Consider the following 27,628-nt stretch of genomic DNA (forward strand, 5'->3'; position numbering starts at 1 on the left):
TTAACAGGAGGAGTGCACCCTGTTCCCCAGATTCGAACCGCCAAACTTTCGGTCAGCAAGTTCAGCAACTCAGCGGTTTAACCCGTTGTGCCACCGGGGACTCAGAGATATAAGTATGCAAAATCAATAGATAACATAACTATTTGAGACCCAGCATAGACCTGTTCCCCCTTCCTTTACTTACTTAGGCGATCCCTCGTAGTCCGAGGATGATGATCCTCCAAGTTCAGTGTCCTGGCTGTGGGTCCGTAGGTGACTGTGGAGCCCTATTCTTGATCTGCATCTTCTTCCGCAGTGAGGGCATCAGTTTCCAGGTGGAAGGCAGTCTTGGTCCCCCTTCCTTTATAAGTATGTTGAAAAGGGAAGGAGGAGGAGGGTTGATTTAGCCAGTTCCTTGAATTATCAGCAGAGGCTTTGCTCTTTCTTTGCCTTCCTCAAGGCAAGAGCAAGAGACCCTCCCCATCTGCTACCCCTCACTTTGGGGGGAGAGTAAGAAGAGCTTTAGGGAAAGGAGAGGATTTACTTGATTCCCTGTATGTTGTATGGGTTGGGCAGGTAAGGCACATTTGGCCTGTGAGCTGGAGTTTACAAAGCACTCTTGTAAATAAAGATGAAGATGACAGCTTGATTGGCAACCACTTATTTCCTGCTTCAGCCGCACACACTCTGTTTGTCTTGCATGATTCTTTACACGCCACAAGTCTTGCACACAAGTTGTTTACTTTTGTAATTTTATTTCTTTAACTAGTTCTTTCACAATTTTTTTTCTATCGGGGAAAAAGATATGCATTAAGCTAAATTATCTTGATGGCACAGCTGTCCAGAGGGCAGCAGTGTAAGGTAATTTCCTTTTCTTAGAATAGTATACAGGCAATATCTGAGCCCGAGGAATTTGCCCTCCCCTTGATGACTACAGTTTCATTTGCAGGCAGAAAATAGGAGGGCACTTATTTGAAATGTTACTTTCCTTTCTGCCGTTCTAACTAAGCAGCAGCCTGAACGCAACATGACCGGCAAACTCCTTCTCTACCTTTTAACACTGTGTCCTGTAAGTACACTTTTGCACTTCCCACAATTGTACATATGCCCTTTGTTTACTTACATTGTGTTTTTCTTCATGCTGGAGCTGTCCGTTTACTACTTAGATTGTAGGAAAAGTTAGAGAGTGTTGTTTTAACATACAGGAAACAGAAGAAATTAGTTGTTTCATGTGTGAAGTAAGAGAATGGAAAGAACTATGCGAGTTACATGTCAAGGCTGACCGAAAAAGACTTCCTTCACTTAAAAAAGTTAATTCGCTAAGTCATCTTGAAGCTTCATTTTATTATCTCATGTCTTGGCAGTGCCGTCAACAGTTAAACACAAATGACTTGGCTGTTTTTAAAAAAACATTTGGAGAGTGAGGTTTTAAAAAACAATATATGTTGTGTGCAATGAGTTTTGATGCAACTCTGAGTTAGTTTGTTTTTTTTGTTTTTTTTGTAAATGGAAAGCTAGTTGTTTTTTTCATTTCCTGTAGTTATCCATTGTGCACAAATATCTTTCAAGAGAGGCAATGGCGAGTTTTCATTTAAGATTATGAATATTCATTTGTAAGTTAGAGCTCTAGCCATGTTAAAAAATTGGTCCTTTTACATTACAAATAAATCAGTAGTGTTGAGAAGAGAAAGAAGACATAACAAGTATTCGCTGAACATGTCACCATGTTTAGTTTAAGAAGAAAGCATCTGTGAGTCATTATGTGCTGAAATTTAATATACATGTACAGTGAAACCAGAGTGGGTGGTGTTAAATGTTACCCTACACACACACACATACACACACATATATGTAATGTTTGTTTATGGGATTAACATAACTCAAAAACCACTGGATGAATTGACACCAACAGACCTATCAGGCCAACGAGTGACCATTACTCATAAAACACTGAAAAACACAGCAGGAGGGACTTAAAAAGCAAAAAAAGCAACAACAAAAAAACCTACACCGCATGCATGTGCTAAATGACTTCCCCTGGTAAACAAAACACACAATAGCATATCCACACTCGCTTCCTGACTACAGCTCCCAACATCTCCTAGACCAGGCCCTTTAGGAGAGGAGGATGATCCAAATGCACTGTTTCCAAGGTGCAAGCTTTCTTCTCCTTGGATTTTTTTGAGAGTATCCCAATCCCTGCATATTTCCAATTTCCTATTCCTGGACTGCAACTCCCAGCAATACTCGAGATAGATAGATAGATAGATAGATAGATATTATTTATTTATTTCGCACATTTCTACCCCACCCTTCTCAACCCCCGAGGCGGGACTCAGGGCGGCTTACAAAAAGGCACAATTCGATGCCAACACAAACAATAAGAGAAAAACATATATCAACAACAATTTTAAAACAATTAAAACCATCAATTATACATCACAATCAATAAAACCAGTCTAATGCTCAACGTTCACCAACTCAGAATCCGTAAATTCATTCCACATTGTCAAATCCTATCAATTCTAGTTGTCGTGTCCTTTGTTTATCTGCCAGATTACCAAAAGGCCTGGTCCCAAATCCATGTTTTTAGTTTTCTTCTAAAAGAGAGGAGGGATGTCGATCGCCTAATTTCCCCGGGAAGTGAATTCCACAAGCGAGGGGCCACCACTGAGAAGGCCCTGCTCCTCATCCCCACCAATCTCACTTGTGATAGAGGTGGGGCGTGAGCAGGGCCTCCCCAGAAGATCTTAAACTCCAAGGCGGGATGTAGAAGGAGATGCGTTCGGACAGATATGCTGGGCTGGAACTGTATAGGGTTTTGTAGGTCAAAACCAGCACTTTGAATTGTCCTTGGAACTGGATTGGCAGCCAGTGGAGCTGACATAACAGAGGGGTGGTATAGATAGATAGATAGATAGATAGATAGATAGATAGATTAGATAGAGATAGGTAGGTAGGAAGGTAGGTAGGTAGATAGATTGATCAAGATTAGGTAGAGAAGGAAGAAAGGGGAGAAAGAGGAAGGGAAAGAAAAGGGGGAGGAAGGGAAAAGGAGGATAAGGAAGGAAGGAGAGAATGAAAGAAAAAAAGGGAAGGAAAAAAGGAGGGAAGGAAGGAAGGAGAGAAAGAAAGGAGGAGAGAAAGAGAGGGGGGAAGGTTAGCCACAGCCACACGTAGTAGGCACAGCTATTTTGTGTGTGTGTGTGTGTGTGTGTGTGTGTGTGTGTCAGGCATGTAGCCGGGGGGGGGGGGGGGGCTTGAGGGGCTTCATGATGGTGCTGTTTTCATGGCAAATTTTGTGTCACCTTAGGTTTTTTGTCTTGAAATATGAAAACAAATAAGTTAGCTGATCACATTTACCTCCTATGTCCTGCACCCTTTTAGAAAACATTTTAAAAGAAACACTAATCTTTGAATCCTGAGGATTTAGTCATCACCAAGATATACTGTGACCATTCTCTGAATGAGTATTTTTTTCAGTTTGTGCTACCTGAAACATGCCTGGGCAGGACACTCGATCTTCTGCACAGCTTGCCCAGAATTCTGTTATATTTTGGGAACTACCCTGAAAGCTCCTCAGCTTTTGGTGAGAAAAGGAAATTGCACAACATTGAAATATAGTGTTCACATTAAAAGGATAATTTCTATGTAGCCACCTGTGTGTTTTGAGTAAGAATGTTGTGCGGCTAACAAAAATGCATAACAAAAATTTGTTGCTAGACTTTGCACAAATTACTTTCTACACAAAACCAGTAATTTTGCGCAGAAAGCAGCAATCTGGCACAAAAAGACCGCTGTGACAATCTGGATGAGGATCAATCCTGACAAGACAGAGGTCCTCCAGGTCAGTCGCTCGTCTGATCGGGGTATTGGGTGGCAACCTGTGCTGGATGGGGTTGCACTCCCCCTGAAGTTACAGGTCCGCAGCTTGGTGATGTAGTCCCAAAGTTGTAAATTAATGATAGATGTCTTCCATCCTGGCTCCATCTCAGTTTCCTGGCCAGATGTTGTCTCTTCTTGATTGGTGTTGACAAACACAAGGCTTGTGTTGACTTCCTTCTTAATATAAGGAATGTTGCAAACATTTCCTAACTTGAAAGAACCATTGCCACAGTTCTTATCAGAGTTTACTTTTATTAGTTCTTATTAGCAACTTTTAATTACAGTCCAGCAAGCAGGTACCTAGTCATTACAGGCCTTAGTATTATACTGGTGCTTCGAAAATTATTAACTCCATCCATACAGCCTTCCATTCTTCCATTCATACCATATAGCATATTAAATTAAATGATTAAATGATAAAAGTCTACGAGGGGTATTTTTTAAGTAAGGTCCATTGGAACATAAGTACACAATGAAAGTTTATTTCAAAAAAGAAAATTTATTTTCAGAAAGTACATACTTCACTCTATTTTTCGACATAGTTGCCAAGTTTGTTCAAACACTTATCATACCTTTGAACCAATTTTAAAATACCCTCTTCATAAATCCTCGCTTCAATTGAAGCCACCAAATCATCTGTAATCAAAGAAGGGCGACCGGAGCAGTCCTCATCATGGACGTTGTCACAGCCATCTTTGAATTGTCGTACCCACTTACGCACTTTGCTTTCACTCATAACAGTATCACCGTACACTTCACAAATCTGTCGAGGAATTTCTGCAGCAGGCAGGTTCCTTGCTGACAAAAACCGTATCACTGAGCGAACCTCACATGCAGAGGGTGAGTTGATAGTCTTAAACATGTTTAAAGCACAGAACAGAACCGTACAGGTTAGCTACAGAGCGGAAACTGAGCACAGTTGTTCCCGAGGCATGCCGGTACACGACGCATGCGCTCGTTGCGGTATGCGCGCGAACTACTAGTGTCTACAACAAAATGGACCTTACTTTAAAAATATCTCTCGTAGTTAGGGCCAGGTGAGTTCCTTACCTGAAGCTGATACCTGCAGAACAACATTCAGTCACTATTAATGTACAACAGTACTCTTTGATCTTTACTCCTCCAGATGTTTTGCACTTCCAGAAGTTCCAGTTGCCATGGCCAGTAGTAAGGGATTGTTGGAGTTGATGTCCAAGACATCCAAAAGAACAGCTCTTTAGAGCATGCTCTGTTACTACCAAGCTAGATGATTAGCCAATAGTAGGAGCACTTATAAGGCAGCTTCCCTAAGATGGCTTGAAGAACCACTGCAGCTATCAGGTTCTTGCTTTCTTCCCATGTATGAAAACTGCAGTTTTATTTTTCCTATTCATTTTCTTGCCTTGTTGAACCTTGAAGTTGCCCCCACCCAGACTCTCAGATGAATCTCTCCACCCCTAATCGACTTCAGAATTAAATGATACATTAAGGGTAGCTGCTGGAGTTTGCTTCCAGGAGCCAGTGTGGATATTAAAATTCATGGGTGCTCAGTTCTCAATATATACAATAATAATAATAATAATAATAATAATAATACTTTATTTATACCCCGCCACCATCTCCCCACAGGGACTCGGGGCGGCTTATATGAGGCCAAATCCAGCAATACAATACATCAATATAACAGAACATAGCGATAAAATGTAAAAATAAAAATACAATACAAAACCAATTATAAATAACACATGAAAAATATAAAATCACGACGTTTAAAACACAGAAGTCAGACACTGTGGGCAGGGCCAATTCTAACGGAATTAAAAATTAAAACTCTGGGTGAGACAGCAATGTAATATATCTGGATAGGGGATCCAAAGGATAATTAGGGTTGATTGCACTAACGGGAGGAATAAAGCGCTTCCGAGGGCATTCTGTAAGTATTTGTCAAGACTAGAGATTATTGTACATTCATTCAGAGAAGGCACACTGGAACAGCCAAGTTTTCAAGCTCTTCCTGATGACTGTCAGAGTGGGGGCTTGCCTAACCTCTCTGGGAGTGAATTCCAGAGCTGGGGGCCACTACAGAGAAGGCCCTCTCCCTCGATCCCACAAGTCACACCTGTGATGGAGGTGGGAGTGAGAGAAGGGCCTCTCTGGAAGATCGAAGGGATTGTGTGGGTTCGTATACAATGGGATAATAATAAAATTGTATCCCTTATATAAAATGGCAAGATCAAAGATTGGGATTTTGGGATTTAATTTTGTTTTCAAGCTGCGGATGGTGGAATCCATGGATATAGCGAGATGTGGGTAATGCAGTCATTATTATTTTTACTATTGTTATTATTATTGCTATAGAGCAGTGATTCCCAAAGTGGGCATTACCACCCCCTGGTGGGCGCTGCAGCGATCGGGGGGGGGGGACGTGGCGGTAATAGCTACAGGTGCATTTGGGGGCAATGAATAGCTGTAAGGGGGCATTGAAAGCATAAAAGAAAGAAGAGAAGATTTAGAAAAATTGATTTCCAGGGAGTAGGCCAAATAAGTTTGGGAACCACTGCTATAGAGGGTTGACTGTATAGTAAAAGGTCATTGATATCCAGTATTTATGTTCTTCTTTTTTTCACTTTCTCATAGGCATGTAGCTTAATTGCTAGACCATTGCTTGAAAATGATTCACACAGACCATATAATAAGCATTTTGCAGTGAAACGTATTTCTAAGCGGGATAGTACTACCTGTCAAAATAATGTGCAATATCCATTCAATACATCTACTGGTATCATCTGCTGTAGCTCTTGTTATCCCGGTACGTATTACTGTTAAGTTAAGGAAAAGATTGTCATTAGTTCGGACATCCCAGAATGGGGCCATGCTTTGTAATTTTTACACTAAAACTCTTGCTAATTTCAGATATTATGCTCACCTCTTTGCAACAGGGTGTGAAACTGATTGCAACTGGGCATTACAAATAATAAGAAATGGGACCTTGTTGTCAAGGGAATGAAGCCATAGATAGACCACTAGGCCACTAGATAGAGCAGCATAGATTGCATGTGGATGTGTATTTGGAGTATCTCAGGAATTAATCGTGCCATTGAATATCTTGGCAAATGGCACGGGTTAGTTAGCACTTTGGATGTAATTCTTCTTTAATTGTCCTCTCAAAAGAAGCAGTGAGAATTTTTGCAGTGTTTAACTCACTGTGAGAAAGTGTTTGAAAACACACAGGTCTCAAAGCCTTGTTAAAATTCAGAACTTTTTCTGTGCTAAACGTGCACATAATGCTTTTGCACAGAAAACAGTATTTTCTGCACAAGACAGCATTTTCCTCTAGAGGTAGCTACTCCAGCCAGCAAGAACCCAACTGGCAATCACCACCAAAGGACCTTTTCATCAGCCCCCCCCCCCCCCAAGACTATGGAATGGCATGCCGGAAGAGATCCGACAGATCAGCTGTCGAAATTTAATACACAATTGAAGTCCCATCTCTTCTGGCAGGCCTACCCAGCCAGTTTTAATCATGAATTGAACCCTGCTCCAGGACAGGAGCAGAATTCAAAACGATCTTGACAGATTAGAGAGATGGGCCCAAACTAACAAAATGAAGTTCAACAGTGACAAATGCAAGATACTCCACTTTGGCAGGAAGAACGAAATGCAAAGATACAAAATGGGGGATGCCTGGCTCAAGAGCAGTACGTGTGAAAAAGATCTTGGAGTCCTCGTGGACAACCAGTTAAACATGAGCCAACAATGTGATGTGGCAGCAAAAAAAGCCAATGGGATTTGGGCCTGCATCAATAGGAGCATAGTGTCTAGATCTAGGGAAGTAATGCTACCCCTCTATTCCGCTTTGGTTAGACCACACCTGGAATATTGTGTCCAATTCTGGGCACCACAATTCAGGAGAGATATTGACAAGCTGGAATGTGTCCAGAGGAGGGTGACTAAAATGATCAAGGGTCTGGAGAACAAGCCCTATGAGGAGCGGCTTAAGAGGCTGGGCATGTTTAGCCTGAAGAAGAGAAGGCTGAGAGGAGATATGATAGCCATGTATAAATATGTGAGAGGAAGGCACAGGGAGGAGGGAGCAAGCTTGTTTTCTGCTTCCTTGGAGACTAGGATGCGGAACAATGGCTTCAAACTACAAGAGAGGAGATTCCATCTGAACACAAGGAAGAACTTCCTGACTGTGAGAGCTGTTCAGCAGTGGAACTCTCTGCCCCAGAGTGTGGTGGAGGCTCCTTTGGAAGCTTTTAAACAGAGGCCGGATGGCCATCTGTCAGGGGTGATTTGAATGCAATATTCCTGCTTCTTGGCAGGGGGTTGGACTGGATGGCCCATGAGGTCTCTTCCAACTCTTTGATTCTATGATTCTATGAATTTTAAACTCATGTCTTATGTCCACTATATTTTAACAATTTTTTCTGATTATTTTAATATGTGTATTTATGTAATGATTCTGTGTTTTTAACTATGATGTTACCCGCTTCTTCTTCTTCTTCTTCTTCTTCTTCTTCTTCTTCTTCTTCTTCTTATTATTATTATTATTATTATTATTATTCTGACTTCAGTCTTGTGCACAAACCTTTTTTAAACAGGTTCTGTTGCTAAAAATATTGGTTGCACAAAAACTGATCCTATAACCAAATGCAAAAGCTGCACAGAGGGGAAAGAGTACATGGACAAAATGAATCATAAAACCAAATGTCTGCGGTGCAATGATTGTGACAGAGAGCATGGTATGTTTATATCTTACTTTTTATTTGCATCCCAAAAAATGCAATTGCATTTTATTACAAAAGGCCTACATTGTTATTTTTTTGTAAAACATAGGCAACACGTGTTGCCTATGAAGCAGACATTTATAATATTCCAGGAGGTTTGTGAATCTACAAGTGACACACTGTCAGTTCTTCTTCTGTATTTCTGGCTGTTGTCTGTAGAGGTAAGACAGTGGCAACATTACAACAGGATTATAGGTCTATCATGGCATTTCACTTAAAACTAGAACTTGCATTAGGCGCTACTATTGCACTAATGATTATTTTAAAAACTTACGATTACTATGTTTTATGAATTTTCATTCATGTAAATGCACTAGCTAATTCATCATGTGACATGGCTTTTAACCTCATCCTTTTGTAATGCATTTTATCATCTTGTATTTCTGTGTCCATTCAGGACAACTTACAAAGAATCAGGACTGATGAGGTCTGGCAATTTTTCCTACTTCTTATTGTACCATTTAATGTAGCTTCTTGTCATTTCCTTGTCCAAACAGTCTCCCGATCTTCAACCAAAAAGACCTTTGATACAACTGGTTGTGACATGAGTTGTGTCATTAGAAACTAGTACAGTTGATCTTCCACATTAACAGGATTTAGGGGCTGGGAATTATTGCGGATGTGGAAAAACTGTGACTATTGCTATGGGTGAAGCAAGGCTTTCTTGTAAAGCTGACAGATGGGGTGGGGTGCCGCTGTGCATTGTCTGAAACCTGGGGAAAAGAGTAGCAGTTATTTCAGTTGCCAGCTACCCCCTACTAATGCCTCCTAGTTTGTAGACTTTAGTAGGGATGGTTTGATTACTGAAATTGCTCCTTCTCCACTTACTGTGGCTTGAGGAAAGGTACAGCTTCACCATTCCACCTCTCACCACCCCTCAAAGTCTGCTGGCTTTGGTTGGTAATGGTTGGTGACTGAGATTGTTACCATGCCACTCCCCACAGCTTGCCAACTGCTCCCCAAAACTCGCTGATGTGTAGATTTCACAGGGTGACTGGGAAACTCTTCACTGCTTCCTCACTTTCCCAAAGTTATGGGGAAAGTGTAAAAGTCGGAAAGGGCTTGGTAATAGGGATGTGTGAATCGAGGTTTTTTTTTATTCTACTTTTGTTTTGAATTTTGGGTGCCATTCATTCTGTTTTTGGGAAGATTGCAGGAGATTTGGTAGGGGTGGTGGGTTCTGATTTGTAATTCGAAACCCTGAGTTCTTTTTCTATTTTGTGAAGAATCTTCCCGAAAACAGAACCAGACCGGGGGGGGGGGGCACCCGCAAACAGAACAAAAATAGAACAGAGTCTGTGCCATTTCGCACACCTCTACTTGCCAACTACCCTGTGAAGGGCTATGTATTGTCAGGCTTCAGGGAACAGTTGGCACACCCCTCACTACTTCTTTTCTATAAAAAAATTGAGAGGAACAATGCTGCAGGGGTAAACTATAGATGTGCTGGTATGGCTGTACCAGAAGCTCCAGCTTCATTTGCTTTGTATTAAATGTTTGCTTGCAGTCCAAGGTTTCAGGGACTCTGCAGATAGGTGGCTTCCTTTGGTTCCACTTGTAGGGCAAGTCACCTGTCCATCATCGTTAAGTTTTGGTTCCGCCCTTTGCTCAGGGCAATTGGGAAGGGAAGGGAGCTATTTTTAGTTAGTCTCAGCAAAGAAAGCTAATGTACAGGACATGTGCAAGCTTCCCCTGTACAAAAGCTTCAACCCTTAAGACTTTCCGGGGGAGAACAGTCTTAAGAGCCTCCAAAAATTCTAAAGATTTTCAGGGAAACAGCCCTAAAGCTTTGAAGAATTTCGGAGGGTAACCGTTTGGAAAACCAAAGAACTCCAGCTGGAGAATATCTAAGCCTTTACTGGTAGGTCCACTCGGTGCTTCGAGACGCAGTTCGACCCGGTAGCGGAGCCCACATCAGTAAGGGTTAGATTACAGTCAGCCTGGGAGAAGTTAAAAAGGGGATTTTCCTTTAAAGTAAAGAAGAAGTTATTGAAGACAATTTCCTTCCTAAACTTGCCACAGTTTAGGAAGCCACCAGTTGCATAAAAGCCTGGAAGCATTTGGTTAACTTTATTGAAGACAAGAAAAATTTCTGTTTGATTGTTCATTAATAAAGGACTTTGTTATACTTCACAAGCCATCTGAAGATCATTTGTGGTGGAAAACCTCTGAGATCTTCTCTTTGGGCCCCCTGGCTTCCCGCTGGGCAAAAGTTGCACATCCTGTTTAAAGACTATTCTTTACAGGCCCAGCACGCGACAGAACAATAGAGACGTTTAGACTACACAATTACAGTACTATGGTTCTACATTAGCTACTGGGGCTGCATTCTGTGGAATCCTGGACTTTGTAATTTGGGCCATCACTAGACCTTTCTTCAGTTATCATAGTGTTATAATTGTGTAGTATCATTGGGGGCTATAACAGCACTTTCACATATTTCCTTAAGGTAAGTCCCTCTCCTTGGAGGAAAAGCCTGGAAGCATTTGGTTAACTTTATTGAAGACAAGCAAAGTTTGTCTTCACCCTCTTTTGCCATAGTCAGCACCACTACATCTAAGGATCTGATATAGATAGATGTCAGAATCCCATTCCTCAATCTCCCAGAACAGCCTATAGATTTTCACCATGGAGAAACTACCCCCTAGTCATGAAATCTACCATCCTAGAACATACATCTGTTAGATCTAACCCTTTTAACTCCACAAGCCGCCATATTTCCCAATACAACAGGTTGTTGGCTTTTTTGAGGGGGTGTTATTCCCCTTGTGCATCTCAGTTTTCAGTATCTACTCTCTATAATACAGTGGTTCTCACCCTGTGAGTCCCCAGGTGTTTTGGCCTACAACTCCCAGAAAATCCCAGCCAGTTTACCAGCTGTTAGGATTTCTGGGAGTTGAAAGCCAAAACATCGGGGGATCCACAGGTTGAGAACCACTGCTATAAGAGAACTACTTCATTTTCAAATGAATGTAACAAAATGTTAAATCTATTTTAGGATTGGAAGTCGAAACAAATTGTACCGCAGTGAAGAATGTGAAATGTAAATGTAGACCTGGTTTCTTCTGCAATTCTCCACCATGCCAACACTGTGATCCATGTGATACGTAAGTTTCCTGAACAACAACTAAGACTTAAGAATTAAAGATTAGTTTAAAAGTAAAGTACTCAAAGCATCCCTAAATCACATCTTCCATCAAACCTGGGGATGTGTCACCATTTTAGAAGGTTTTATTGTTCTATATAATTGATTGTTTTAATTGTTATAACTGTTTTAATTGCTAGGTTCTTGTGGGGTTTTTTCGGGCTATAGGGCCATGTTCTAGAGGCATTTCTCCTGACGTTTCGCCTGCATCTATGGCAAGCATCCTCAGAGGTAGTGAGGTCTGTTGGAATTAGGACAATGGGTTTATATATCTGTGGAAAGACCAGGGTGGGACAAAGGACTTTTGTCTGCTGGAGCTAGGTGTGAATGTTTCAACTGACCACCTTCATTAGCATTTGAAGGCCTGGCTGAGCCTGGGAAAATCTTTTGTTGAGAGGTGTTAAGATGTGCCTGGTTGTTTCCTCTCTGCTGTTTTGCTGTTGTAATTTTAGAGTTTTTTAATACTGGTAGCCAGATTTTGTTCATTTTCATGGTCTCTTCCTTTCTGTTGAAATTGTCCACATGCTTGTGGATTTCAATGGCTTCTCTGTGTAGTCTGACATGGTGGTTGTTGGTGTGGTCAACACCAACAGTTTTAATTGCTGCTTATATATGTTTATCTGTACTATTGTGTAGGCATCGATTGTGCCTTTTGTAAGCCGCCCTGAGTCCCCCCTCGGGGGTTGAGAAGGGCGGGGTAAAAATACGTGAAATAAATAAATAATAAATTTTACACAGTATTAATCTGCATGTGAGCTAAAATTAGACACAATATAAAATATCTGGACAAGAAATGTATTTCTGTGAAATACATATATTAAAATACACAAAACAAAGATTAAAATACACAAAACACAAGACATAAGTTTAAAATTCATAGTTAAAAAAATCACTGAGAAAGGCCTTCAATTGTTTCTAAAATTCTGACAGGTGACTTAACTGTCAGAGCTCTTCCGACAGATCATTCCAGTGTCTTGCGGCAGCTGATGACAAGTGACAGTCACCAGTCGGGTTCTGGCTAGTTGGAGTAAGAGCCCTCCAGAGGACCACAGTGTCTGGGGCAGATTGTACAAAAGAAGGCAATCCTGCAGGTAACCTGGAACCAAACCATGTAGGGCAGAGGTCCTCAAACTAAGGCCTGGGGGCTGAATACGGCCCTCCAAGGTCATTTACCCGGCCCTCGCTCAGGGTCAACCTAAATCTGAAATGACTTGAAAGCACATAATAACAACAATAATCCTATCTCATCAGCCAAAATCAGGCCCACACTTCCCTTTGAAATACTAATGAGTTCGTATTTGTTAAAATTGTTCTTCATTTTAATTATTGTATTGTTTTTAAGTGTTTTTTTGCACTACAAATAAGAAATGTGTAGTGTGCATAGAAATTCATTCATGCTTTTTTCAAATTATAATCTGGCCCTCCAACAGTTTGAGGGACTGTGATCTGGCCCTCCGTTTAAAAAGTTTGTGGACCCCTGTTGTAGGGCTTTAAATGTTTTTACTTTGCCCAGAAACTAATTGGCAACTAATGGAATTGCCTTAGTATAGGAGAGATATGCACACTCCTGGGTGTTCCTGTAACTATTCTGGCTATTGTTTTGAAGTAATTGGAGTAATGTAAAGTGTATTGCAGAAGTCCAACCTTGAGGTTAACAGTGTGTGCACCACAGGCATGTAGCCGGGGGGGGGGGGGGGGGGCTTGAGAGGCTTCAGCCCCCCCCCCCCGAAATTCTCATGGTGCATTATTTAAACTGTTATGTTTATTCATATCATGATCTGATCACCATACTCAATATATCCCAAGGAGTATTGGGGTAACGATACAAAATGTTTGCTAGGGTAGACCTTCTTTCACTCAGACTCAGCCTCCCCCCCCAAATCGAAATCCTGGCTGCGGGCCTGGTGCACCACCATCTTTAGGTCCTCCAATTGTAGGATGGAGCACAACTGGTGTATCAGCTGACACTGAGAGTAAACTACTTTAATCTCCCTTATCCAAAAATCCAAAATACCCCCAAAGCCAACACGTTTTGTTGTTGGCCACCCACATCTCCCTTTGGAGAAAGGGAGTCAGTCCACATGTCCAGCACCTGCTGAGCTTTTCCTCAAGGAGCCCTGATGGGAGGAGAGAGAAGAGGAGTAAGGGAGAAGGACTCAACTTGCACAAGGCTCCTCTAAAAGCAGTTGATTTTCTCTCCCTTCCTGACTATTTTGCTAAAAAGATGTAAAATGTGCTGCCAGCCTGGAAAGTACCTGGGACATTTTTGACAGTGGCTCCCCCCCCCCCCCTTTCCATTCTTCATTTCCACATCAGAGCTCCTCGAGAAAAAAAAACCCTCAGCACTGGAAATTTGAGTAGCAGGCCTGTATCGAGGGGGTGGTTTTAGGGGTTCAACCCCCCCCCCCGAAATGTTTCAGATTTTTTTAAAAAAACCTGGTGTACTCATGAATTTTAACTGGTTAACCAAATCCCCATGCTAAGTCTATGAGATGCAAAAAATTAAGAGTCCCTCCAGAACTGTAAGCACTATCTCAAGCAAATATTGACAATTTATTCACACTGTCATTACTTGCAGCAATAGCCGATGTAGTGAAGCAACCAAGTTGTGTGTGTGTGTGTTGAATGCTCTCATTAAGGAGGCCAGACTTGGTGGAGGTGGTTGACAGGGGTGGAGCTGCAGGCTATGGAAGGTTGCTCTGTCCCTTGCTGTGATCTTTGCTTCAGCGTGAGCTAGGAGGCAGGTTTCAAACCCCCCCCCCCAAATTTTCAACCCTCCCTGAAATTTTCAACCCCCCCCCCCCCCAAAATTGTCAATCCTCCCCGAAATATTTTTCTGGCTACGGCCCTGGTGAGTAGCCCCCTTTCCCCCAACAAATCCCACATTTACTAAGTATATGCAAATACAGGTCTTCCAAAATAAATAAAAATGTTTGAGTTCTAAAAAAAACCTCTTGGCCTCAAGAGTTTGGGGTAAAAGAGGCTCAATCCTATTAGGAAACACCTAATCTATCTTTCCCAGAAACATAATCATTTTCAAGCACTAGGTGGCATGCTACCTCTAAGAATAGAACTATATATCCTATTGCAATACAATCACTGAGAATTTTTTCAGAGCAGAATGCTTGCAGGACATGCTTACATTATCCCACTTTCCTTAACAGAGTTAGTTGAATTGCTCCTTTTTTTCCACTCGTAATCGGGGTGGTTTAAAATGAGATTTGTCTAAATCCTGATGCAAAATAACCAGACCCAATATCTGAGATACAAAATAGACTCCATGATTTCCTAGACTTAGCACTTTCTTGAGTGTCAAGGCAATTGACACTTGAGTGTTCAGGGCAATTTAAACCGAAAAACAAAAAAGAGCTTAAATGCACATTTTGAAAGAAAATGCTAATTTAACCACATTCTAAATATATAGTATATTTAGAGTTAAAACTATGTGGAAATGGAATTATGACTACCGTACAACACTTCAAAGTAGCATGAATCAGAAATAGATTGTCTTATTTGGAATATATATTGTTTGCTTAGGCTCGGTGATGAGGGAAAGACAATGACAAATAGAGTTGTGTTTTTGGAGTAAACCTTGCCCTGTTTCTTGTCCCAGCTTTCTTTGGGAGCCCCGATCCATTTTTGTGAGCCTCCCAAAACTGGGAAGGTTGTTTCTGGTTTGGGACCCCAAAAATCGGGGCTTCCCACCCACTGGCTCCCCTTCCCAATGTGTGCTTCTGTTCTTCTTACCTGGCACCTGCTATTTCTACTCTAGAGTAAGAGGCGCTCGACTGTAGGCACTGGCAGGCACACACACTTACTGGGGCTGCCTGTACACCACACCACACATGCACTCTCCTTGGAAAGAGAGTGTGTGTGCGGTGGACTGTGCAGGCAAGCCCAGAAAATGGGCTTGCCTGCCAGTAGCTACAACTGAGTGCCTATCATTCTAGAGTAAGAGGCACTCACCTGCAGGTGCGCTCCAGGTCTACCTGCATGCCCTGGCACACGCGCACTCTCTTTCCAAGGCAAGGAGGCAAGTTCAGCTGCACATGAAAGTAGGCTTTAATGTCAAGCAGATTTTTGTGCAAGGAGGGGACTTCCAATTTTGTGCTCCCAAAGAAACCGAAGACACGAAAGAAGCAATATGAATGGTACAAATGAATTTTGTGCACGACCCTAATGGCAAATATCTATTGAACAAAACTTGCCAATAAAGCTCTGGGGTAGGGTTATTTTAGGGCTGCCATGGGTCAAAAATAATAGCAATACATATTAAAGGCAATGTGTCATTTTTTGAAGGAAACATTCTAGTTTAGGAACAGCTGCTCATTTTTTCCAGCTTAGTCCTGATCCTGTCCTGACAAAATCCAAGAAATATTATTTTCAAACTGCCTGTCTATTTATCAAAAATTCAGTAATTTCAGTTCTTGGTTATTTTTGCTATTACCTTGGAACACTATCTAATTGCACCATTTTGTTCAAATAACTATTTCACAGGTGTGAAAATGGTGCAGTTTTAGAAAAGTGCACCGAAACTCAAAATACCAAATGTGAAAGGAAAGGTAACTATCAATATCTATGACTTAGTAACAAAATTTAACTGAATTGTCTAAACCTTTAGCCATGGTATTACTTGCTTTTACAATCTTTCTGGACTGGGAAGGTAACTTTGGAAGAGAAACCCACTGTTTGCTCTAGTCAGTGATCACAGGATTGTTACATATACACTGTAGAATTAATACAGTTTGACAACACTTCAATTCCATGCAGGGGCGGCTCAACCCATTACGCAAAGTAAGCATTTGCAGTATAGTTGATTTTGCCCAGGGGCGCTCTTGAGGTGCTCTTGGGGGAAAATAGACCTTGACATATGCGAGTTGTAGTTACTGGGATGTATAGTTCACCTACAATCAAAGAGCATTCTGAACTCCACCAATGATGGAATTGAACCAAATATGGCACCCAGAACTCCTACCAACGAACAGAAAATATATATCAGTGATTGGTTGGGGGGGGGGGGGCGCCAAAATACTGTTTGCTTACCATTGAAAATTACCTAGGGCCGTCTCTGATTCCATGGTTAAATGCAATGGAATCATGGGTGTTGTAGTTTTACAACTCCCTTCTCTGCCAAATAGTACTGGTGCCTTATCCAAACTCCAACTTCCATGATTCTACAGCACTAAGCCATAGCAGATATAGTGGTGTCAAACTGTATTAAGTCTACAGCAGGCATGGACAAATTTTGGTTCTCCGGGTGTTTTGGACTTCAACTCCCACAATTCCTAACTGCCTACTGCAGTGGTTTTCAACCTGGGGTCGCCAGATGTTTTGGCCTTCAACTCCCAGAAATCCTAACAGCTGGTAAACTGGCTGGGATTTCTGGGAGTTGTAGGCCAAAAACATCTGGGGACCCCAGGTTGAGAACCACTGGCCTACTGACTGCTAAGAGTTGTCCAAAACACCTGGAGGTCGAAGTTTGCCTGGTCTACAGTGTAGATGCACTCAGTGATAGTGCCAGGATTTTTTGACATGTTGATTGTCATCCCAGCTGCAAATATTAGTAATGCACAACAGAATGTCTTGTAATCTAGAGAGGTTTGGCTTTGGGGATGAGAATAGAGTATATGACATGCTATAAACCAGCATACGACTTAAACTAAAATCCTGGGCTAATCAAAAATTTGAGTTGCAATAGATTCAAGCAGTCTTGCCAATATGCTATTGGTTATATTCATTAAGACATTGTTGTATTTAAGGATATGTTTGCACTTGCAGTCAATGTGCCTTCAATTTGCTCTGATTACAATACTTTACTATTTGGTGATTCTGGCTTCAAAATGTTTGGTGTCAAAACTGAATTTTACAAAATAGGAAAAATGCCTTGTTAGCTTTATCCGTTTGGAAATTCTATTAATAATTAAACTTTACAATGTTCTTTTTAACAGAAAATGTACCATGGTATACGTGGGGAATTCCAATTGTGATTGTGATTCTGATTGCAGTTGCCGTTCTTATTATATATTTTATATGTAAGAGAAGTAAGTAGAGGTTACCTTTCTCGTATTCTCCTTCAATTTCCTATTTTTTCTGCTTTCAAAGGTGTATCATTTTGAGAATATTATTATTAATGTAAAGGTAAAAAAGAGTTGTCAGGTTACGTATGTGTGCGTGTAGTGACATTTGGTGGTTATGAGCACTTTGTAACTTTAATTTTTTAGTCATTTTAGGAGGCTTTGGGAAAAAAAGTTAAGAAAGTTATCTTCCAACCTCCCTTGCAGTGTTAAATCTGGGTTAGCCTAAGGGAAGTTCCACACAGCCCTTAAACCCAGGAGCATTTGTGTTTTAAAAACTCAATTTTGCCCAGATTCTAAGTCCGCAAATGCCCCAAAAACACATGCTTTTCAGTGGGGGGTGTCCACATGCCCTCCCAGAACCTTCCAGGAGGACAGGGGGACACTCACACCCCTCCCCCAAACTCCTTAAAAACGGGGAGGGGGGATACAATAACTTACCTGGCCACCATTAAATTGCTCTCAGAGCTGTTGTAGCATGTAGAAATGATGTGCCAGGAGAAGGTGGGCAGGAGAGATTTTCATCCACCCCCCTCTTCTCCTGGCACATCATTTATATGCACCAGGAGAGCTCTGGCAGCAGTTTAAAGGTGGCTGAGTAAGTTACTTTACTTTGTCCCTCATTTTTTAGGGTATTTGGAGAGGGGGTTATAGTCCTCTTGCATTTTCCAGGCTGATCAGCCTGGAAAATGTGACAGGGCTGTGTGGACAGTCCCATCAGAAGTACCAGAACTTCTGAGGGGGGCGTCCTGACAGTGGCCATATTGGATTCGACCCAGGTCTTTCAGGATGATCTGGGTCTTTCCAGTATCAAATTAATTTGGCACAAAGCAGGGTTTTTCTGCTTTGTGCCATAACATTTGCTTTTCCCTGAGATATCATCTGGATACCCAGGGAAAAACATGAGAGGGTACGCACTTTCAGTGCTTCCTGGATGCGCCCTAAGACTAAATACATCTATCTCCCTTCAGTTAAGCACAGAGGTAAGACTCCTACTATATAATTAAAATTCTCAGGAGCATACAACTTGTTGTTGTTCATTCGTTCAGTCGTCTCCGACTCTTCGTGACCTCATGGACCAGCCCACGCCAGAGCTCCCTGTCGGCCGTCACCACCCCCAGCTCCTTCAAGGTCAGTCCAGTCGCTTCAAGGATGCCATCCATCCATCTTGCCCTTGGTTGGCCCCTCTTCCTTTTGCCTTCCACTTTCCCCAGCATAATTGTCTTCTCTAGGCTTTGCTGTCTCCTCATGATGTGGCCAAAGTACTTCAGCTTTGTCTCTAGTATCCTTCCCTCCAATGAGCAGTTGGGCTTTATTTCCTGGAGGATGGACTGGTTGGATCTTCTTGCAGTCCAAGGCATTCTCAGAACTTTCCTCCAACACCACAGCTCAAAAGCATCTATCTTCCTTCACTCAACCTTCCCTAAGGTCCAGCTCTCACATCCGTAGGTGACTACAGGGAATACCATGGCTTTGACTAGGCGGATCTTTGTTGCCAGTCTGATGTCTCTACTCTTTACTATTTTATCGAGACTGGACATTGCTCTCCTCCCAAGAAGTAAGTGTCTTCTGATTTCCTGGCCACAGTCTGCATCTGCAGTAATCTTTGCATCTAGAAATACAAAGTCTGTCACGGCCTCCACATTTTCTCCCTCTATTTTCCAGTTGTCAATCATTCTTGTTGCCATAATCTTGGTTTTTTTGACGTTTAGCTGCAACCCAGCTTTTGCGCTTTCTTCTTTCACCTTGATTAGAAGGCTCCTCAGCTCCTCCTCGCTTTCAGCCATCAGAGTGGTGTCATCTGCATATCTGAGGTTGTTAATGTTTCTTCCAGCATACAACTAGTAAGGCATAAATTACGTGTTATGTTATTATTCAGTGGTGCAGAATTCTAGGTCAACTTCTAACACACTATTCCTTTCATTCTGTTATTAATTCTAAATAGCTGTAAAACTACTTATTATAAAAATGTGTAAATATACTCACTCATAGCATATATTACCTATGTAGAGTTCATCTAAGTAGGTAAGTAGACATCACTTTAACTGCCTTGGCTCAATGTAGTTTGGCAAGGTACCAGCACTCTTTGGCAGAAAAGGCCAAAGACCTTGTCAAACCACAACTTCCATAAGCCATGGCAGTGAAAGTAGGGCATTAATTCTACAGTGTAGATTAGCTTAGATTACCAATCCATAATTGCAACAGAGGATACCAGCCAATTTAAGAAGTCATTGTTAATATCAATTTGTATTTCCTTGTGACTTCAGGAAATAACTCAAGGGAATACGAAATCCCACCTGGAGATGAGGAAAATGTGAGTATGATTTCTTTTTCGTATGAATGACATTCGTGATGTAATTCCAACAAGATCATGAGGAAGGAAATAAAACCTATGGTTAATATAAGGCACATTTACACTGATGATTTAATGTAGCTTGAAATCGACTTCAAACTGTGACAGCTAAATATGCAGGCTGCCAAAGTGTGCTGCAGTTATGAATTAAAGGGTTTAAAGTACATCAAGCAAAGTCTCAGAAACATCCACATTAAACTGAATGAGCTTCAACAACGAGCCCTCATTGTAAACCATATTGCTTCACATTTTAAAATTTGGGGCAGGGGCTAATAAAAACACTTCAGGGTATAGTTGGTAGGGCAATGCAAAATTTTGTTTGTGCCTCATTTGTCATATATATTTTATTAGATTCGTACATACAACGCAATATTAAGAAATGCGAGAGGTGCCCACACAAAAAAACTTAAAATTCAAAACACAGACCTATGACTTTTCAGAAGAGTTATGTAGTTCTCGTAAATGGCTCCGGGTCTCCATCATGGGTACCGCTTCTCCCCCCATAGGGCTGGGCTTGGTTCCCCCAAATGACCCTGAAGAGGATGTTGAGGCCAGAATGGAGGGAGAAGCACTGCTCTTTCCCCAAAGGGGGAAGCTAGGGGTATACCGGGGGGGGGGGGGGGGAGATGCCTGGCTGGATGGCCAGACAAAGTAGAAGCCCGTCCGGCATATGGTCAGCTCAGGGAGAGTCAGACAAGACCATCACATTGAGGCTTTAACACAGAAAGCGAGCAGAATTCTGGGAGGTGTAGTTTAGGGTGGGGGCTTTTGAATTCTCTGCCACAGGGGTCCATACTGCATTTGCTTACAGCCTTATGCCTCTTCCTCCCTGAAAGTTTTGGTGGGGGGGAAACCCATGTTCATTTTCTAGAGGGATTTTGAGACAAAAGGGGATTGTTGGGAGTTGAATCAATCCTCTGAAGTAGGCAAAGTTGAAAGACAGTAACTCCAAAGTGAGGAACCATTGTGCCAGCTGAACTGTTGACCTGACAGTTGGTGGTTCAAATCCATGAGATGGGGTGAGCCCCTGTCTGTCAGTCCAAGCTTTCCATGTGGGGACATGAGAGAACACCCCCTCCCCCTGCAGGATAGTAAAACATCTGGGTGTCCCCTGGGCAATGTCTTTGACAATGGCCCATTCTCTGACACCAGACGTGAATTGCCTGAATTAGCTTCTGACATGATAAAAAAACTCCAAAGTGTACCAAGTAGGTTTCCTATTATTGTTATTATTTCAAAGGCTGGATGGGCATCTGTTGGGGATGGTTTAACTGTGTTTTTCATGCCTGGCAGAAGAGGGTTGGAGTGGATGGCCCCTGGGGTTTTCCAGTGAAATAGTACTGTTAAGTTTATTCTGGTTAAAATTACCTAAAAATCAGTGGATGTGCAAATCTTTCTGAAACTTGGGGGAATAATGCCCTGGTTATGTTGCGTAATTGAAAATAGAAATTCAAGGCAATAATGTTGATTTTTTAAAAAACATTTTTCATAATATATTTTTAAAATTCCCAAATATCAGTGGATGTGCAAATCTTTCTGAAACTTCAGAGAATGATGCCCGGGTTATGTTGTATCATTGAAAATAGAAATTCAAGGAGATAACTCTTGTAGATTTTTTAAAAAATGTTTTTCATAATATCTTTTTAAAATTCCCAAATATCAATGGATGTGTGAAACGTTCTGAAACTTGAGGGAGGGGAGTAACAGTGGTGAATGTGTTCTACCATTGTAGCAAGTTTTATCCTGGTAGCTTTAAAAGTGAGGAAGAAAGGAGCCCTGAAAGCTTCCCCACTTGCACAGTTACATGATGAAAAAGTAACAAAAATGTCATTATATCATTATAGTTATGATACGGACCCCTAACAATATTTTAGAAACACTTTAGAAACAATTTACCACACACACACACCCTAATTTAGTAATGTGTATTGAAACATTTTTTATTGATTGCACAGATCTAATAGCTGGGCAGCAGGTGGTTAATCAGCTAATTGTCAATCTAATCATACACATAGCAAAACTGGTTTCTCCCAAACCAGTTCCAGACTGATGTAAGTGGTCACACTATAGGCAATGCATGGAGGAGCTGACATTGCTTGTGCTTGAGATAGCTATTACAACATGAACTGTGTTGGAAGATGCAATAAAACCAAACCACAAAAAGCTTTAATATAATAATAATAATAATAATAATAATAATAATAATAACAACAACAACAACAACAACAACAACTTTATATTCTGCTCTATCTCCCCAAAGGGACTCAGGGCGGATTCCAAACATAAAAGGCAAACATTCAATGCCTGAATACCACAACAATACATCCATACTAACAATATTTAAACAACCCAACATACAAACATGAATTATAACTGCTTTTTATGGTTCAGGTTCAGCATCCCTTATGCAAAATTCTGAAATCTCAAACACTCCAAAATCTGCAATTGTCCAGTTAGGTGGCTGTGCTAATAACACTTTTAATTTCTGATGGTTCACTGTACACAAACTTTTTAAAGCACAAAATCATTTATGCAAACATTACCTTCCTGCTACGTGTATTAAGCATATGCATCATAAATGAATTTTATGTTTAGACTTGTTCCCTCATTTCCAAAATATTTCATTATGCATGTATATGCAAATAGAGATATTCCAAAATCTAAACTCATACAAAATCCAAGCACTTCAGATAAGGATTACTTAAGCCGTAGCTGTATCTCATATAATATACAGTTTCACTCTTTTGGAGTAAAATAATATAGGATAGAGAGACTTTTGCATTTTCTTTAGAGTTTGTACCAATACTGTGTGTCTTAAAGAATAATTACATGTTTAACTGTATGATTTCTCTCTTTTTTAAAAAACAAAAAACAAACCATCATGTCTTTTTAGGAAATGGAGCTCATGTATCCAGGTAAAATTATTACTTTTCTTATTTCAATGTGAGTGGAATGTGAGTGTATTTCATGGGATTTGGGAAGAGATCTGAACATAATAACACTTCTGTTTCACATCACAATTGGATTGCCACCATATTTTTTACAAACTGTTAATATGGGAAAGTAAAGTGTATCCAATAATCTATTAAGTGGGATTTCCTAGTTGTCATATGTCAGATGTTGGCCATTTCAGAGATATTTATTTATTTATTTACAGTATTTATATTCCTCCCTTCTTACCCCACAGGGGACTCAGGGTGGATTACAATGTACATATACATGGCAAACATTCAATGCCATAGACACACAACATATATAGACAGACACTCAGAGGCTTATTCAACAATCCAGCTTTTTTCATGAGGATATTCTGGCCTTCATGAGGGTATTCTGGCCACCAGGGGAGCTGTAGCTTCGCCGTCCATTTGTGATACTGATGAAGTACTTCCTCATTCTTTGCATGCTTGCTGGAGATATTTATGGCTTCATAAATTAGTTAAATTGGTTACATTATTTCTTTACAGGAAGATGAAAAATCAGGAGTGGGTGTCACATCAAACAAGAGAATGGATGTTTGACTCAGCTTTTGGAAATTGGGTTGCCATACTTGAATTCACCAAGGGTTTTTGTATGGCTAAAAAGTAGTGTTCTAGTTGTTGTTAGATGCCGCCTCCCATGAACCTAGCACAGTTAATGGTTCAACAACATCTAGAAATCCAAATATTGTTTCCTTGCAGTAACTACTGCATAGAAAATCCAGCAGTTCCTCCCATCATTAAATGCAGTAAGGATTCAAAATGTACCTGACAAAGCTTTTGAAACTATCTTATTTTTTTTAAGGTGCCATTGATTGCAAAATGTACACAAATATTGGCACCACCAACAGAAAAAAAAGTTTTGTTTATATGCAAAAAGCATCCATAATTCTAAAGTGCTCCCCATTTTTAGAGATGTTTATGTGGGGAAAGGTGTGGCTAGGGGCAGTTCCACACAGCCCTTTCACCCGGGAGTTATCAGGTTTTAAAAACGCAATTGCACCTGAGTTAAAGTCCACGCACACCCAAGAAAGTGCATGCTTTTCTGTGTAGGAGGTGTACACATGCCCTGCAGGACACCTGGATACAAAACAAAAACCCCAGAAAAGCCTTGAAAAAGAAAATAACTTACCCGACCAGCATTTCCCTACTGCCAGAGCTCTCTTGCCGTGTAGAAATGATGTGCCAGGAGAAGAGGGGTAGGAGCTTTTTTTCCCTTCCCCCATCCCTTCCCCTGGAGTGTCATTTCTACATGCCAGGTAAGTTATTTTCTTTTTTAAAAACACTTTTCAGGGGAGGTTAGGAGCAGTGGGGGCTGTCTTGGGTTTGTTGGGCTTCTAGGAGCTGAAGAAACCCAAAACAGCTGTGTGAATAGGCACCGGAAGTCATGCGATGCGATCCCCGATCCCCATTTGCACAGCACCTGTAGGTGGAAAAACCCAGGTTGTCTGAAAGACTTGGGTCTTTCCAGGTGTCAAATTAATTCAGTACAAAGCAGGATTTTCTTGTTTTGTGCCAAACACATTTGCTTTTACATAGAGTGTCATTTGGATGCCCAATGTGAACACTCAAGAGCTCGCACTTTTAAAAGGTTGTCTGGATATGCCCTTAGAAGAAAAGAAATAGGGTATGCATAGCTGGTAGCTTATCATGATGAACATTGCATGAATTTTATTTTGTTGGGTTTTTTTTTAATTTCTAGATATGGACTTGACCCCTTGGATTCCTGACATTGCAGAGGAGATGAAACTAGAGGAAGTCATGCAGCTTGTTCGAAAATTGCGTCTATCCAGCATTCGCATAGATGCAGTCATAAATAATAATAACAACGATGTCACCGAGCAAAAAATAAAATTATTAGAGTGCTGGTATCAAGAGAAAGGCATAAAAGGTGCCTTTAAGACTCTAATCACCACCCTGAATAGACTTGGTTTTTGTGCTATTGCTGATAGGATTCAACAAAAAATAAAGCCTGAGACAATTAATAGCCCAGCTATTCATGGGAATAACTAATATTTCTCTTGAAGTTTCATGGCTGTAATTTGAATTCATTTTCAAGAAATAGGCCTGACATTTTCAACATTTTTACCCAATACTCTATAAAAAAAATCAAAAATACATGGTGGATGGAGCCATCAAGGAATTAAAGATGTCATACTGCAAAGGCAAATATGTGCATATGGGCATACATGTCTTGATTTAAAAGAGATTAAAAACAAACAAACAAATGGACCAATGTGGCTGTAGAGTAAGATGTAGCTGACTGTGGTCCATAGGTTAACTCCTGCAGGAAAGTGAAAGAAAGAAATGTCAGAGTAGTGTTGGTAGCCTGCAGAATGTCTCAGGCCCTTTTACACTCAGTGTGATAAAAACTAAAAAAAACAACACATGAGTCTGTTGCTTTAGAGTACTTTTGCTGTGCTGGGCATACTGGCGCATACTAGTGCATGCTGGGCCCATAACCAATGTCAGAGTAGCATTAGCAGCCCACAGTATAAGGAAAGGGTGGGAAATACAACAGCTACTGGTAAAATAAAAAAAAAGTACCAATAAAATTACATTAATTGAGGCATCAGTAGGTTAAATATTTTTGAATATTTACATAAAACTGTAATTTAAGATAACAGTAATAAGACTTTAATAAGATAAGACTGTCCAAAAGCCAAGCGGAATATAAGCCGGCCAGAACCCTCATTCGAGTATAAGTCAGGAGCTTTTTCAGCCTTAAAGAAAGGGCTGAAAACCTCAACTTATACTTGAGTATATATGATAACAGTAAGGATAATTGTGCCAATGCAGCAGATGCCAGGGCTAGATTTGCCAAGTCAGGGGTGTCTCGGGACCTGATATTTTGGGTCCAAAACCCAAGACCTAGACAAGTAGACATACTGTTGTGGCTCAGCTTGATTTTGAGCCTGAAACTGAACCCTTTTGTGATGAAACTGAACCCTCTTGTGGGCCTGAAATGTTCCCTGATGAAGAGGGTGATGGGATTCAGATTTCTGGACCTGTTCCTATGCCTTTTTCTGTGCCTCTTTCAGACAGTGCACCAGAGGAGTCAACAAGTCAGTTCTCATGGGAAAAGAATGCCAGATAATTAGATAACGACCAGGTGCAGAGACCTTCACTTGCTCAGCCTTCTCACGCTGATACTGATAGAGAAGAGAGCCTTGATAGTGATTTAATGGGCAGGTAGGAACATTTAGATTGGCGGGTCAGGAGGAGTTCACGGTTAGTCAGCAAGAAAGAAGTCAGGTCGGTGAAAGGTCACTGTAATGCTTTCATATTGACAAAAGGTATTTAGGCTTCTGGTTAACAAGGGGAAGGTGTCAGTTCAACGTTGCTTTTAGCATGAAAGCTTCTATGGAATAACCTTGCCTCTAAAGCAGCACACTTTATGCTTCCTGAATCATGATTCTTGGGGCTTGTGTTTCACTGCTTTTACCATGGACTCTTGTTTGACCATTGCTTAAAGGATTATGTTTTATGTTCTTACCTGAGGACCTTTGGAATGTGTTTTTTCCTCAATAAACTACAAAATCTACAGCTCTTGTGTGGTGGTATTTGGGAGCAAAGTGAAGCCTACTCTGAGTTGCAACACATACCCTCTTATGATGTCAAAGGGGGCAGGCCCTGGTTTATGACAAATTAAAAATACCAAGACAAACGAATGAGGAAAATATATTTCCACGTTTTTGAAGGCAGTGTCCTCACCCTGAATTCTACCATTTCACCTGAGGTGAGCTAAGGGGACCCAGAAACTGAGTCTCAGGGATAAATATCTGGGAAACCTATGAGTGAGATATATCCACTACTAATGAGATATAGGAAAAAAGGTGGGATCAACTTTTTTTTCAAAAAATGAAAGAAAATATCAATTATGAAATGTTTAGCATAAATCTGTTAATTGTCCAAGGAATTACTGTCCTACGGATTTTCAAAAAGCAACTGCTGGAAAGATATTGTCATGGCACAATGGCCAGACACTTGGGCCACACTGACTTATAGCCTACATGTGAGCATTCCATGAATCACTGGTTGTCTGTTGTATGAACATGTAAATATTGTAAATTACTCTCTGTTCAGACTGTAAATGGGTACATAAACATTTTTTATTTAAAAAATGAGGTGTCGTAATCATTTTGTATTCTCTTCTCATCAAGGAGTTGGCCTTTAAAATTATCTTTGAAATGCCTTACTATTGAGGGAATCAAATAGATATCTTGATTCTAAACCAAGCATGGGCAAACTTTGGCCCTCCAGATGTTTTGGACTTCAACTCTCAGAATTCCTAACTGCCGGTTATTAGGAACTGTGAGAACCGAAGTCCAAAACACCTGGAGGGCAAAAGTTTTCCCATACCTGTTCTAAACATATCAATACGAGGCTTGGGCAATCCATGGTTCTAAATGGTTCTAAAGTACTTACAAAACTAAAGTTCTGGTGGT

At 40.9% G+C, this 27,628-nt stretch overlaps 1 protein-coding gene across 1 annotated transcript; it reads left to right on the top strand.

The window, feature by feature from the left end:
* Positions 1–891: 891 nt before the first annotated feature.
* On the top strand, positions 892–27,272 carry FAS (Fas cell surface death receptor). Its single transcript, XM_067465724.1, has 9 exons — positions 892–1,048; positions 6,481–6,652; positions 8,448–8,588; positions 11,632–11,740; positions 16,276–16,340; positions 17,727–17,819; positions 20,120–20,166; positions 23,099–23,120; positions 24,883–27,272. Exons 1-9 carry the CDS (start codon positions 1,007–1,009, stop codon positions 25,191–25,193), a joined length of 1,002 nt encoding a protein of 333 aa, XP_067321825.1. The 5' UTR covers positions 892–1,006; the 3' UTR covers positions 25,194–27,272.
* Positions 27,273–27,628: the final 356 nt, after the last annotated feature.

The sequence above is a fragment of the Anolis sagrei genome, chromosome 3, assembly GCF_037176765.1.
Source record: "Anolis sagrei isolate rAnoSag1 chromosome 3, rAnoSag1.mat, whole genome shotgun sequence".
Classification (NCBI taxonomy): Eukaryota; Metazoa; Chordata; class Lepidosauria; order Squamata; family Dactyloidae; genus Anolis; species Anolis sagrei.